At 40.0% G+C, this 16,179-nt stretch overlaps 1 protein-coding gene across 4 annotated transcripts in view; it reads right to left on the bottom strand.

Moving 5' to 3' along the window:
* The window catches only part of PTPRB (protein tyrosine phosphatase receptor type B), a 116,154-nt gene that overhangs the window by 55,314 nt on the left and 44,661 nt on the right, over positions 1-16,179 (bottom strand). For 3 of the 4 annotated variants that reach the window (XM_007463538.1, XM_007463539.1, XM_007463540.1), the window contains 5 exons: positions 15,893-16,156; positions 13,468-13,737; positions 12,197-12,457; positions 4,969-5,235; positions 741-1,004 (listed from right to left, as the gene is read on the bottom strand). In XM_007463538.1, coding sequence (XP_007463600.1) covers positions 741-1,004; positions 4,969-5,235; positions 12,197-12,457; positions 13,468-13,737; positions 15,893-16,156 — 1,326 coding nt within the window. The remainder of the gene's footprint in view (positions 1-740; positions 1,005-4,968; positions 5,236-12,196; positions 12,458-13,467; positions 13,738-15,892; positions 16,157-16,179) is intronic. The other variant, XM_007463541.1, reaches the window with a different exon arrangement.

Below are 16,179 nucleotides of genomic sequence, written 5' to 3'. Positions count from 1 at the left end.
AGCAGGAAAGATGTGATAAAATATTAATCTCACCTTAAGCAGAAATCTCAGATGTAAACCCCAGGAAGCATAAGTATATTGGGAAAATGGTAGTTGTCTAAACTTAGCCCTTTCCAGCACATCGAAGACCAACCAGGCCTTCAAAGCCTTTGCTAAGAGTTTGCTCTTAGTCCCAGAATTATAAAGGTTCACACTTTCACCTCGTGTGAAAAAGGATGAACAGTGGTCTTGACCAACAGACATTTCAGGAAGGATTTCAGGACAGAGAGCATTGTAGACTCTGGAGTCATTCAGAACTGGGTTCAAATCCAGAATCTGAAGTGCACCGGCTGTTTAACAAGTCAAACAGTTGGACAAGTTACCCTGAACCTTGGTTCAGCACCTTTATCAGAATCTGTAAAATGGGAATAATAACCACAACTACCTCAATAAGGACTTTATAAGGATTAAATTAATGAACATCCATAGAGCCAGGGTCTAGCAACCCTAAACAGAAATACCTGTTACTATATTTGAATATACTATGAATTTTAGCCACGAAAATGGTGTTCATCTTACTTTAAAGGTAACATCTGCTCACATAAGGAACTTCTGGGTGAAAATATGAAGATGCCATAATAATAATAATAAAGACTCAACAGTCTTTAATCCCCTCATTACAGAATTGCTGCAAATCTCTGAGGCCCTGAACCACATAGCCGGCTGGCTCTCATAGAGCCCGAACCTCCTGAGATCCTCACCTGTCCGCTCTTGGCCGAAGGAGTGATTTTCATACTTGCCACTCCTCGTCGTTATGGTCACATTGTAGAGGCGGCCTGGGGTGAGGGAGCTGAAGGAACATTCGCTGACAAACTTGGCAATCACGAGGGACTGAACCACCCTGCCATCGTGGGAGAGTGTCACCACGTAGTTATCCACGTCTCCAGGAGCAGGCAGCCAGGATATACTGAGGTAGTCATTGCGACCAGAGTTGTTCACCCTTACTCCACTCACACTGGAAGGGACTGGGATTTAACAGGGGGAGAAAATTTAAAAAGAAAGGCACAGTCAAAAGTCTGAGTCATCTACCGCGGTGGGCAAAAACAGTGTGAACTCAGGAGATCTGATTACCTATGAGGTCAAGGAAGGGTGATGATTTCACTGTAGCTTCTGGAAGCTGAGAGTTCTTACATCATAAGATTAACCAAGATAAAAATCCAAGGAAATCTTTTGGATGCCTCTTAAATACAAGGATGCTGCTACTTCATTTTTATGGTGTGGTTGTTTGTAAAGTATTTTAAGTGGAGGTTTTTTTATGTGAACGTGTCAGGAAGTCCCCTACGTAGGAAAGGGAACAGACATTAACTATCTAAATGAAAGAGCTTGAACCAAACCAATCAATATGGAAAGGTTTTTGAGGGGAGAGGTGAAGAGTGCAATAGCTTTTCTAAAAGTCTTAGACATTGGGATAGCTTCGACCTTCTTGTGATTAATTTATTTATTCCTGGGGAGTCTAATCATTTACACAGGTGAAGGGGTTGTATTTCACTTCGCAAAGCATTTCCTGCCCTCTAGTGGTGAGAAATGAACCTAAACGCCTATCCTGGAAGCAATAAGTCTGGAGACCGGACTTGAGGGCAGAAAGACATGCTGTGGCAATAATGGCCTTTCTGATGTCCACCATAATTATGTGCTTCTCTCAGTTGGGGTTTTAGCGTCACAAGCATTTACTAAGAACCAACTATTTTCCAGGTATACAAAAATGGAAAAGATGTGGATGACTGTAAAGAGTTCCCTGCCTAGAAGTACAGTCTGCAAATTAATAATCATGGTATTGAATAATAGTTGTTCCAGGTATGAGAAATAAATGCATGACAAGTAGTACTGTCAGTAGTGAATATAAGAATAAAATATATAGTATATATGAACTGCACTACTGTTTTCATCATTGGTTGACTGACTTCAGCTATATATTTTCATATAATTGTCAATATCCGTACATCACATATAATGGATGGGATTTGGCTAGATGACCTCTGAGAATCCTTCTCATCTAATATGCTCTGACTTTGTGGTTTAATCCCCAAAGTCTTCTGTGCATTTACAAGCACTTATCGATCACCAAAATTATAAACAGCACTCTACTAAATAATTCTGCTAATGCTGTTCCATGCATATGGACATTTCCCAGATATAACATTGAACTTTTAGCCATACTATTTATGTATTGATGCCTTCCTTCCTTTTTTTTTCCCTGTCCTTCTTTCATCCATCTAAACATCTGTATATCCCTTGGTTGTTCTCAGAATAACTATGCTTGTTTTTCAAAACTGCTGGGAATATTTGCAACCATTAACATTTTATTAGAAAAGATATAATTATTAAAAGTTTCACCAAAAATATAAATTCATGTTTAAAAAAAAGATATAACATGTATTCTTTTCTTTAGAATGAGCATTTTCTCAGGTTAGAATTAGATTTGTTAAGCACATCTGATATCTTCAATTTTAAATATTTTGCCACCTTATCTAAGCTGGGAGGGTTTATATACATGTTTCAACTCTGAGGAAATATAAGTGAATTATTTCAACCTTGACTAATACTTCAGTAATTTGAGTAGATGGTAATGATTATCTAGGTTTTAGCCATTGCATTTTTTTACAATCTACCATGCACAGAATTTACTAATTGAGGCACCTTTCAAAATCTCTAGTTCTTGTGTTTCTGTAGTAATATCCCGTTTTTCTCTTTTCTCATGATAATGTCTGCACTCAATGTGTTTGAATAAAATAACTGATGTTTATATTTATTCATATCTTGTCCTCTCCTTAAGACTTAATTATCATTCTTCAAAGAATTTCTTGTCTCGTTTTTGCATACTTCTGTTATATAATGGTCAAATGTTGATACCTCTGTTGCCATTAAAGTATAGGTATAAAAATAATTACAAGTCCCACTTATCAAGTGATCTCAGATATCAAACTATTTTAGTATAGCACCATACGCCGGGCAGCCCTTGTGGTATTTTAAGTTGGGAATTAACCTGTGTGGCGGCATCTGACTACTTGCTCACAAAACCATTTCCTTTTCCTCTTGGACACACAGCTAGACTGTATTTCCCAGCCGCCCCTGCAGTTAGGTGTAGTCATACAACCATGTTCCCGTTAATGGAATGTGGGTGGAAGTGATGTGTTTACTTCCAGCTTAAGTAGTCTTCCACCTCCCCGTAACCTCCATTCTCTGAAGAAATGGAGAGACCTCTGAGAACCTAGAGGAAGGAAGAACCACAGATGGTAGGAGCCTGGGTCCCTTAATTACTGCTTAGAGAAGAACCAACCAATGGAGTTGTCCAGTCAGGAACACCCACATTGTACAGTTGTATAAGCAGGAAATAAGTCAGCCTAATCTGACTAATACAACTGCAAGTCACTGGGAAATGGATGCAAGATCCTTTTCAACTCCTCTCCTCAACTTGTTATTCCTCCTTCCCCACTCTGATACCCGGTGTTGGGGTGACTTACTGGGGATGGAAGAGAAAATGAAGGCTTAGATAGATAAGTGAATGGCAGAGCTAGGACCAGAATCTAGGCTTCTTGATTCCCCAACTAAGCTTTTCAGTCCCTCACCCCCAATTATGCTACATTGATAGATGGTGCCAAGAACCATTAAAAGGGAAGAAGGAAGGTGTCAGGAAGAGCACAGGCAACAGTATCAGTTGCCACAGAATGACAGAAATGGGCAGACATCAGTGAATTTCTACCTAGACTATGAAATATCTTTTCAATGACTTAGTTGCTCTTTTGGGAGAATTAATGATGTTAATGGTCCTTGGGTTCATTAAGCAGGTGAGATTCATGATTCTGGAAAAGGATATATCTATGGATACCTGACGCCGATACTCAGAATCTGAGCATTGGAAATATAGAGGGAGGAGACTGACATCCAACTTAACATAATCATATGAAATTAAACAGGCAAAGTCACTGACCTGAATTCACTAATAATTATTAAAGCTTCTATTGGATTTATTTAATTGTATATCTTTCTAAGAAACTGGAACATACATTTTATATTGTTTGTTTATGTTCTTTCTTTGTGTCGTGTAGAAAATTATATTCCCTTCTCTGGTGCTGCACCTCTGCCTGACACATATGACCATATGACATTTATTTGATTACTTAGCTCTCTGCCCTATTTGACTATGAGCTCTTTAAGGTCAAGGAACATTGTTTAGGTGGTGTACAGTATTAAGCACTGTTTAATGTTGCTTGTGAAAATATATGGGGTTGGGTAATTTTATTAGCTTAACTTTTTGTTTTTGTTTTTGTTTTTGTTTTTTTTTGTTTTGTGGTACGCGGGCCTCTCACTGTTGTGGCCTCTCCCGTTGTGGAGCACAGGCTCCGGACGCACAGGCTCAGCGGCCATGGCTCACGGGCCCAGCCGCTCCGCATCATGTGGGATCTTCCCAGCCCAGGGTGCGAACCCGTGTCCCCTGCATCGGCAGGCGGATTCTCAACCACTGCGCCACCAGGGAAGCCCTATTAGCTTAACTTTTGACCATAGCAGTTGGAGATCATTTGTTTTTCTGTGTCTTGAAACCAAGAATATGAAAGAGAATGGAAGATACTTTTTTAAAAAAGTTCATGACTTGTTTACCTTAATTGGACATAAATATTTCAAAGAAAATCAGCTAGATGAAGGAATAAGCTTAGGTAGCAGATGACTATCATGTCATCGCAAAGTGTTTTCTAGGAGTTCTGACACATGTATTGGAGATTTTAGAAAATTTAGAATTCATTCTCTCCTACTCTCACCCATCATCCAATTTCCATTCCTGGGAGATCAACATGTACTGTCTGGATAGCATTGAAACTTGGCTTTTAGGAAGGTCAGAGTTGGGTTTGTCTTTAGGATGTTTTAAAACACCTAGGATATACCCTGGAGGTTCCACATGCTCAGATCGCTGTAGGTCACAGACACTCTTTTTACCTGTCCTTCCCTCCACCACCACTTGTCGGGAAGAGATTCCTCCGCTTACTGTGGTTACCACCATGGAGTAGAGGCTGCCCGATTTGAGGGAGTGGAAGCTGTATCTGCTGGTCTCACTGGAGACACTTTCATTTTTGATGACCACGTTTTCGTGGATCAGTAAGACTTGGTAGAAGTCTATGTCTCCCAATGCTTGGGTCCAGTTAGTGAAGAGACTGCTTGTTGTCCCTTGGTTGGCCACATGCAAGCCGGTCACTTGGGCAGGCACTAAAACAGAGTAGACAGGGAAGAAAAAACAGATGATACTTCCTCACCTTAAGGAAGTGTAACAAAAATGAGTAAAAAATGGAGACAGTCTTGAAAATGCTAAAAATATATATATATTTTTGATACAGACACTCAGCTTTATTTCCTGTGAAATATGGAGAACTGTTCCCCTACAGAGACTCTACCATTCTGAAAAAGCTGCTTATATGGGAAATCAAAATTATTTCAGATCCAAGGATAAGATGATGCATGCTTATTATGTAGTCTTGATTTTTAAATTTTAAATAATAAAAGGCTGCTATTTTTTTTATTATATGATATCGCTTATATGTGAATTCTAAAAAATAATACAAACGAACTTATTTACCAACAGAAACAGACACACAGACATAGAAGGCAAACTTATGGTTACCAAAGGGGAAGGAGAGGGAGGGATAACTTAGGAGTATGGGATTGGCAGATACATAAAAGGCTGCTATTTTTGAAGATTGCTTACCGAATGTTATTTTTTCTGTCCCTACCCCATGGGAACTCAAAGCCACATGATCTGCTGGAGCTAATGGTTGTTATGGGGTGGTATTGGGAAATCCCTTTAACCTGATGATTAGATTGTAGTCTAGGAGACTGGTAATTCTTTATTGGCACGTTCTCAAGAGGACTATTCTTATACACGAAAATGCTACAATACTATATGTTATAGTATTATACAATAATAATAATGAAAATGATAACAACTGATTGCCTGTTATGTGCCAGTTATGGACTCTATGCTTTATAGATGTTATACTATTGGTTACTCATTCAAAACTCTATAGAGTTGATTTTTTTAATTCCCTTTACAGAGGAGGAAACCAAGGATCATAATGTAAGTAACTTAGCCTATACAACAGTGCTAACAAATTGTCATTCTGGCGACCAAAGCCTGATTTGTCTCACCTGTGAGCCTGTGCCCTTTACCTAATTAACAACTACTGTGATTTTTAACCTGTCCATTGACAAATCTTTTACACAGATCTTGGAGTTGGCACTTGATCAACATACATCTCCTTCGTGCCTCTTCCCAGAATTATGATAATCAAAGGGAGTGGAACCTTGCACAACCCTTCTCGGAAATCACTGACTTTTGGATTTAGGTACAAACATACTTATTAAAATACATTACTGTACATGGATCAAAAGATTCAATTCCAATTCTAAATTTCATATGGAAAGCAAAGGAATTAATATGCCAAAACAGTTTTGAAGAAGAAGAACAAAGTTGGAGGACTAACATCATCTGATTTCAAATCTTCTAGAAAGCTACAGTAATGAAGACAGTGTGATACTGGCAAAAAAGTAGACACATAGACTGATGGAACAGACTTGAAGGTCCAGAAATAGACCAAACACATATACAGTCGATTGATTTTTTTTTTTTATAGAGATGCAAGGGCAATTCAGTGGAGAAAGGAGAGTCTTTTCAACAAATAGGAATGGAATTATTAGATGTGCATAAGCAAAGAAATAAACTTCCCCCCATATCTCACACATACACAAAAATTAACTCAAACTTGATTATACACCTAAATTCACAACCTAAAACTATGAAACTTCTAGGAGGAAATTTTGGTGACCTTGTGTTAGACAAAGGTTTCTCAGGTGTGACACCAAAAGCATGATTCATGAAAGAAAATAACTGGTAAATTGACATCAAAATTAAAAACTTATGTTCTGCAAAGATACACTAATAAATTAATGAAAAGACAAGGCGGGGGAGGAGATCAAGATGGTGGAGTAAGAGGACAGGGAGCTCACCTCCCCGTCACCAAAAGTACACCTACATGTGGAGTAATCATCACTGAAAACGAATTGGAAACCGGCAAAAATACTCTTGTACAACCAAGACTGTGAGAAAGATACACACGTAATAGGGTAGGAAGGGAACAGAAGTGATTGGGTTAGGACCTGTGCCCCTCAGAGGGGACTCAGAGGACAAGGGAGATGACATTGGCGGACACTCAACCTGGGGAGTGAGCAGGTTAAACCAAGTTTGGGCATCTCAGTCCTGGTGTCCTACATGAGGAGACAAGCCCCCTTAGCTGGTTGGAGAACTGATGGGACAAAGAGAAAAGCTGAGGAAGTCTGGACTCCACTCATGAGGGGCACACACATGCTGGCTAACCCCCAAGGCAGAGCAGAGAAAGGTCTGCTCTAGCGGCTGCCGAGTTTCCCATGACCACCTGACACACGTACCAGCCCAAGCCAAGCAAACATTCTGACCCCACTCACTTCATGCCACAATGTGGCACTGGTTCTGGGGCAGCCATGGCTGGGGAAGAAACTTGACTGTGGGACCCAGAGGTGACCCGGAGCAGCTCCACCCTGGGGTGGAGGCTGGGTGGGGCAGCACGTCTATACTTGGTGCTTACTCAAGCAGTGCCTCAGACTACCCAGATCTCTGACGGGGTGGCCACTCCACCACAGCTAACCTCCGGATACATGTAGAGCTCACATGGGTCCCACCTGCCCTGTGGAGCATTTCCGCGACAGGGTGGGGGCAGCGGATGCAGGCAGTAGTGATCAGCTGGGAGAGACAAAGGGGACCTGCACCAGAGGCTGCATCTGAGTGGAGCCATAGACGCCTACACGGGCAGCGCATTGGAACTCTGTCTGCACACAGGCCCCAATTGCTTCAGCACTCCCCTCCTCTGGGGTAAAGGTCCTGGTGCTGGGAGAGGGAAAAACACACACTTAAAGTGAACAAAGTCAGCTCGAGTCTGATCCTCAGGGTTTCTGCCCAGCAACTTGGGATCAGACCCCACCCCTGACAGGGCAATGATGGCCACTGAACAGAGAGGAAGTCCCACCTCACACCTGGCACCAGCTCTAGCCCCTCCACCTCCAGCCCAACCTCGACCAAGGTGACAGCTGCCAGCTATCACCCTAAAACAACACCCTGAAGAAAGATGTAACTTGCATTCATGTCAAATCCAGCTCTCTCACCAAAGACACTGGGCGGACACAGCCTGTATAGGGATGCTCCCACATAAGAACACCCCTTTAAGACCACAATAGGTAACTGTTTCACCTAAATTCATAGAGGCAGAGATAGTTAAGCAAAATGAAAAAGCAGAGGAACTACTCTTAATTGAGAGAGCAAACAAAACCCCCTAAAAAATAAATAATGAAACAGAAATAAACAATTTACCAGGTAAATAATTAAAAACATTGGTAATAAAAATGTTAACTGAATTAGGGAAAAGAAGTTATCTAAACAGTGAACATTTTAACAAGGAACCAGAAGATATAAAAAAGATCCAATCAGAAATGGATAACTCAATAGCTGAACTAAAATAAACATACTAGAAGGAATGAAGCGCAGACTAAGTGGTACATAAGTGATCTGGAAGAGAGAATAATGTAAATCACCCAATCAGAACAGCAAAAAGAAAAACAAATTTTGAAAAATGAAAGCAATTTAAGAGATCTCTGGGATAACATTAAGTGTACCAACATTCGCATTATAGGGATCCCAGAGGAGAAGAGAGAGAAGAGGACTGAAAGTGTATTTGATGAAATTATGGCTGAAAACTTCCCAAACTTGAAGAAGGAAACAGATATCCAGGTTCAGGAAGTGCAGGGGGTCCCAAACAAGACAAACCCAAGTAGAGCCACACCACATATCATAATTAAAATGGCAAAAGCTAAAGAGAGAATTCTAAAGGCAACAAGAGAAAAACAAAGAGTCATATACAAGGGAATCCCCATAAGGCTATCAGCTGATTTCTCTGCAGAAATATTCCAGGCCAGAAGGGAGTGGCATGACATATTCAAGTGCTGAAAGGGAAAAACCTGCAATCTAGGATACTCCACCCAGCAAGATTATCATTTAGAATAGAAGTAGAGATAAAGAACTTCTCAGACAAGTAAAAACTAAGAGTTCATCAATACTAAATCTACCCTAAAAGAAATGATGGAGGGTCTTCTCTCAATAGAAAACAAGTAAGAATCTAAACGAAAGGGAAAAATCTCACTAGGAAAGGCAAATATATAATAATGATGGAGGATCAACTACTTAAATAAGCCAGAACATACATTAAAAGACAAAAAATTGTAAAAACAACTATAATAACACTATATTGTTAAGGGATAAGCAGAAGATGTAAAACATGGCATCAAAACCACAAAATGTGGGGGAGGAGAGTAGAAAATGTAGGTCTTTTAGAATGTGTTTGAACTTAAATGACTACCAGTTTAAAACAAATAGCATATGTGAATCCCACGATAACCACAAATCAAAAAGGATAAAATATCTAGGGATAAACTTAACCAAGGAGGTGAAGTATAAACTCTGAAAACTATAAAAACATTGATGAAGTAAACTGAAGATGATACAAAGAAATGGAAAGACATTCCATGCTCTTGGATTGGAAGAATTAATATTGTTAAAATGATCATACTACCCAAAGTAATCTATAGATTTAATGCAATCCTTATCAAAATACCCATGTCATTTTTCACAGAACTAGAACAAATAATCCTAAAATTCACATGGAATCACAAAAGACCGTGAATTGTCAAAGCAATCTGGAGAAAAAAGAACAAAGCTGGAACTATCATGTGCCCAGACTTCAGATTATACTACAAAGCTACAGTAATCAAAACAGTATGATACTGCCACAAAAACAGACACATAGATCCATGGACCAGGATAGAGAGCCCACACACCTATGGTTATGTAATCTATGGCAAAGGAGGCAAGAATACGCATTGGAGAAAAGACAGTCTTTTCAGCAAGTGGTGCTGGGAAAACTGGACAGCTACATGTACAACAATGAGATTAGAACATTTCCTCACACCATATACAAAAATGAACTCAAAATTGATTAAAAACCCAAATGTAAGACTGGAAATCATAAAGCTCCTAGAAGAGAACATAGGCAGAACACTCTTTGACATAAGTCATAGCAATATTGTTTTTGGATGTGTCTCCTAATGCAAAAGAAATAAAAGCAAAAATAAACAAATGAGACCTAATTAAACTTAAAAGCTTTTGCACAGTGAGGGAAATCATTGACAAAAAGACAAACCTATGGAATGGGAAAAGATATTTGCAAACGATATGACTGACAAGGGGTTAATATCCAAAATATATAAACAGCTCATATAACTCAGTATAAAACAAACAAACAAACCAATCAAAAAATGGGCAGAATACCTGAATTTTTTCCAAAGAAGACATACGGGGGCTAACAGGCACAAGAAAAGATTCTCAACATTGTTAGTTATTAGAGAAATGCAAATCAAAACCACAATGAGCTATCACCTCACAGCTGTCAGAATGGCTATCATCAAAAAGTCTACAGATAAAAAATATTGGGAGGATGGGAAGAAAAGGGAACCCTCATGCACTGTTGGTGGGAATGTGAATTGGTGCAGCCACTATGGAAAACAGTATGGAGGTTCCTCAAAAAACTAAAAATAGGGCTTCCCTGGTGGCGCAGTGGTTGAGAGTGCGCCTGCCGATGCAGGGAACACGGGTTCGTGCCCCGGTCTGGGAAGATCACACATGCCGCGGAGCAGCTGGGCCCGTGGGCCATGGCTGCTGAGCCTGCACGTCTGGAGCCTGTGCTCCACAGTGGGAGAGGCCACAATGGTGAGAGGCCCGTGTACCGCAAAAACAAAAAACAAAAAACTAAAAACTAAAAATAGAACTCCCATATGATCCAGTAATTCCACTCCTGGGTATATATCTGGAAAAAATGAAAACACTAATTTGAAAAGATACATGCACCTCAATATTCATAGCAGCACTATTTACAATAGGCAAGATATGGAAGCAACCCAAGTGCCCATCAAGAGACGAATGGATAAAGAAAATGTGGTATAAGGACTTCCCTGGTGGCACAGTGGTTAAGAATCCGCCTGCCAGTGCAGGGGACACAAGTTTGATCCCTGGTTGGGGAAGATCCCGTATGCCACAGAGCAACTAAGCCCATGCACCACAACTACTGAGCCTGCACTCTAGAGCCCACGAGCCACAACTACTGAGCCCGTGTGCCACAACTACTGAAGCCCGCACGCGTAGAGCTGTGCTCTGCAACAAAAGAAGCCACCACAATGAGAAGCACATGCAGTGCAACGAAGAGTAGCCCCCACTCGCCGCAACTAGAGAAAGCCCAGGTGCAGCAATGAAGGCCCAAAGCAGCCAAAAATAAATAAGTAAAATAAATAAATTTATTTAAAAAATAAAAGACAATTTACCTTTGAAAATACTGATAATGAATGCAGTCCAAGTCCATGCCATTGTTGAAAAACAACAACAAAAAAGAAATGTGGTATATATACACAATGGAATATTACTCAGCCATGTAAAAGAATGAAATTCTGCCATTTGCAGCAATGTGGATGTACCTAGAGAATATTATGCTTAGTGAAATAAGTCAGATGGAGAAAGACAAATACTGTATGATATCACTTATATGTGGAATCTAAAAAATAATACAAACGAGTGTGTGTGCAAAACAGAAACAGACTCAGAGACATAGTGGAGAAACTAGTGGTTACCAAAGGGATGAGGAAAGGGGGGAGGGGCAAATTAGGGGTATGGGATTAAGAGATACAAACTACTACGTATAAAATAGGTAAGCAACAAGGATATATTGTATAGCACAGGGAATTATAGCCATTATCTTATAATAACTTTTAATGGAGTATATTCCATAGAAATGCTGAATCACAGTGCTGTACACCTGAAACTAATAGAATATTGTAAATCAACTATACTTCAATAAAATAAAAAGACAAGTCATAGACTGAGAGAAAACGTTTCAACACACATTTTTGACAAAGGAAAACATGAAAAAAAAATGTATACAATGCCCAGTACAGAACAGGCTTTTAATGAACATTTATAAGTTGAATGTTAGACAATTCAGCAGACAGGATACTTTTAAAGCCTAAAATTTATAAAAAATGTTACCTGTTCTTCCTTTGGTTGAAGATGAATTTTTTAGGTCTCCACTAATACTGCTGACTGTAGCTATGTATTTCCGTCCAGGCACCAGGTCAGTAAAAGTGAATTCTTTGGCATCTTTGGGGAGCAACTTGTGGATGAGTAAAAGGTCTCTGTCGATTAGTGAAATGATGTATTTCTCCCATTCTGCTGCAGGGGTCTGCCACATGACACTCAGTGAGGTTTCATTGGCGTGTTTGACACGAAGCTGAAGGACAGCCAGGGGGACTGAGGAAAAAGCAATGGACATTCGGGTCATTGATTAACTTGGATAAACTCTGGTATTCTTTAGAGATCTTTTCTCTTCCATCCACAGGAGTGTTCTAGTTGAGCATTTCTCTTCTGAATGCTTCTGAGCATTTAGAAAAAAAAAGCTAATCACAAAAAAACTTTGTTCGTGTAACATAACCAGAAATAAGGACTCAAAAGAATACTCTTGGAAAATACTTTACTGGGTCATTTATTTTTGATCATCATCCAGCAGATATTAATATTTGGAAAATGAAGAGATAACCGGAAGACACAGAGGGCAAGCTAAAGACGTTTCTTGGTCCATTTCTTTGACGTTCTTCTAAGAACATTGCGTCAGTGTAGTTATTTCCTTATTATCAGGCAAGACTAAATGAGAATATATTTGAATTTCACTCCAAGTATGGAGCATTCCATGTCACAGGGATTTTCATAGAAATGTTGAGTTTAGCAGGTCAACTCTCTTATTTGAAAGTTGAGGAAATGGACTCAGAGAGGTTGTGACCTGCCCAAGGAATTACAGTATAATGGTGACAGCAAGAATACCAAAACCTATGTCTCAGTAGCCTCACTTTCCTCTCCTAAAATCTGAATATATTCCTCTCCACTTTAACAACTCTTCCTTGGTACCTGAAAATCCCCCGTTAGTCAACAGTGGGTCAAGGCAGTGGTTCTCTAACACTGATCACCAGCAAAAGGTTATCAACTATCTACTTTGTGGGGAGGATTCTCTCAGATTGTTTCCTTCCTGTTCTTTTGGTGTTAGAAAGGTCTTTCTTTTAAAAAACAATGAACCTACTAGTGGAAGTGATTTCTAATACTCTAACTTGACAAAATTAAACATTACCAACCAATTATTTCAGTTTGTCAGTCTATAATGTCTCAAATACAGGGAACCCTGGGGTATGACATTGACGGTTACCTGGGTTACTTGGAAGAAGGACCGAATTAAGGTTCCATCAGTCATTAACACCTTGATATTCGCTTACCTGTCCTGCCATGGCAACGCTTAGAATTCTTCAGATTTCCGCTCTCAACAGTGACTTCGACCTCATACTGTCTTCCCGGTATGAGCCCCACATCATCTATGACGTAGTGTGTTTCCTCCTTTCCCACGGTGGTGTTGAGCAGCACTGAAGAATCATTCAAGAGTAGGATACGGTACTGCTCCCAGTCTCCAGCAGGGGGCGACCAGCTCACCACCAGGGACCTTGTAGAACCATTGCTGTTTGCCTCCAGGTCCCCAACTTCCTCTGGAACTAAACAGTGAAATGATGTCAAAAGGAGATACTAAAATCCAAAAGTAAGGATGCTCATTCACTTTTCATGGGCAACAGTAGATAAGAGAGCTAATAGCTGCAATTCAAAACATTTCTATGGAATGGCCTTGAGCACGCGGGAAGGGGGAAGGGTAAGCTGGGACGAAGTGAGAGAGCGGCATGGACATATATACACTACCAAATGTAAAATAGATAGCTAGTGGGAAGCAGCTGCATAGCACAGGGAGATCAGCTCTGTGCTTTGTGTCCACCTAGAGGGGTGGGATAGGGAGGGTGGGAGGGAGGGAGATGCAAGAAGGAAGAGATATGGGAACATATGTATATGTATAACTGATTCACTTTGTTATAAAGCAGAAACTAACACACCATTGTAAAGCAATTATACTCCAATAAAGATGTTAAAAAACAAAACAAAACAAAAACCCCATTTCTAACCCCTCCTGATGTTTGTGAATTGCAAATGAGCATTCTGGAGCCATTGGACACTCAAGAAATGCATGTTAAAATCATTTTAGTAATGTATCAGTAATGTGATCTTCTGTAACAGTGTTAATAACCTAGTGATACAAACGCTGTGTTTTTCTGATTGCATACCAGCCCTAGAGACAATACTGATGTTGCTTATAATGATGGTGACAGTGATGGATGTGGCATCTTTTGGAAGATACCCTGGATGTTGTGGTCATAAAAGATGCCTCTCTTCCAATGGAAAAGATTAATCTCCTTGCAATACAACTCTGATCTTATTATTCTTTGCTCAAAAATATTTAAGGTTTCTCCATTAACTACAGAATAAAACATCAAGTCCTTGGTGTGGTGTTTGTAGCCCTCCCAAATCCTGCCCATATCCTGCCAGTCTTCACTCTGACTACTCCCTGCAGCCCCCCTCCCTCGTTCCCCACTCTTGAATGCTGGCCTCCAGTTTCGCATTCTGTAGACCTGTAAGTCTCCTGGGCTCTTCTGCCTCGGTGCCTTTGCTTGTGTTATTCCTTCCACCTCAAACGCCCTTCCCTCTTTTCCCTCTTAACTTGCCAAGAGCTTCATATTTTTAAAGTACCAGTTAAAGGCCATTTCCTCCCAGAAGTCTTTACTGTTCTTCTGAAAGACGGTTTGTTTCTCTTTTCTTTCTGACCATATATATGGCTCTTACTTGGGATCTCCAATAGCACAGACAATGGACTCTGGAATAGGACAGCCTGGTTTAAACCCCACCACTTATTGGCTGGATGACTATGGACATGTTATTTGACCTCTTCGAATTACCTAGAAACTGGTGGTAATATCAGGACCTCTCTTGCGGTTTTGGTGAGAACTGAATGAAATAATGGTGTAAACTGTTTAGTCAGTGCCTGATCCATGGAAATATCAATACCATTACCATTATTAAAATATAATATTTTTATTGTGTGTGTGTGTGTGTGTGTGTGTGTGTGTGTGTGTGTGTGTTCTACATTTGTGTGATTAAAATGTAACTTCCTTAAAATCGAGGGTCAGCAAAGTAAATATTTCAGGCTTCTTGGGCCACATGTGGACTCTGCCTCATATTTTTCTTTCGTTTTCTTTCCTTTTTAAAAAACTCTTTAAAAATGTAAAAACCACCCTTAGTTTGGGGCTATACAAAAACAGGTCACAGGCCATATTTGGCTGAAGGGTGTAGTGTGCTGAACTCTGCCGTCTTAATAACTCTCAAAGCTCATAATGTGGTAATTTACAGGAAGATAAATGGATAAATGTGGATAAATGTTTGGTGACATAAATAAAATAATTTATGGGAAACATGGGTAAGTGCTAACTGGCCTTCATTATAAGAGTTGATCAGAAATGTTTTATTCATTAGTATCAATGCTAATTCATTTATGCTACTTAAGTGGTGTGACATGAAATAGCACAGGGCAGAGCCAGAAATACAGATCATTCAGGAATCAATCCAAATACATTTGCTTAAATAATCAGACGAATGCAATTAACCCTCGGCTTGACTCTGTATAGCGGAGCCTGGCCCATAGACACCCTGAGTCATGTAGACCATACTTCCCAGGTTGGGAAAGGGATTTTCCTTCTAACTTATCCTGTTCTAAGGTGGGTCAGAGAGTGATTTGAGCCAACTAAGGAATTTCTGGAGCCTTAGACTCACCTGTTCTGCCCACTGCCATCTTATGAGCAGACAATTCACCAGAGACACAGCTGATGGTGACTTGATAAAGTCGTCCAGGGGCTAAGTCTTTAAATTGAGTTTCAGTAATCTGGGGTGTTAATATTCTGTATTCTTTGATGGTCCCTTGGTGAGACAGTGTAATGTTGTAGAAATCCACATTTCCAGAAGGTCTTTGCCACTTGACTTTTAAAGAGGTCAAAGTGCCATCATTTGTCACCTTCAGATTTGAGACTTCCATGGGGGCTAATTAGGAAGAAAGGGAAAGA

Source organism: Lipotes vexillifer, unplaced genomic scaffold (genome assembly GCF_000442215.2).
Source record: "Lipotes vexillifer unplaced genomic scaffold, Lipotes_vexillifer_v1.1 scaffold602, whole genome shotgun sequence".
In the NCBI taxonomy this organism is placed as follows: Eukaryota; Metazoa; Chordata; class Mammalia; order Artiodactyla; family Lipotidae; genus Lipotes; species Lipotes vexillifer.
Note: the sequence above shows the minus strand (reverse complement) of the source record. Positions and strands in the feature narration are given on the sequence as shown.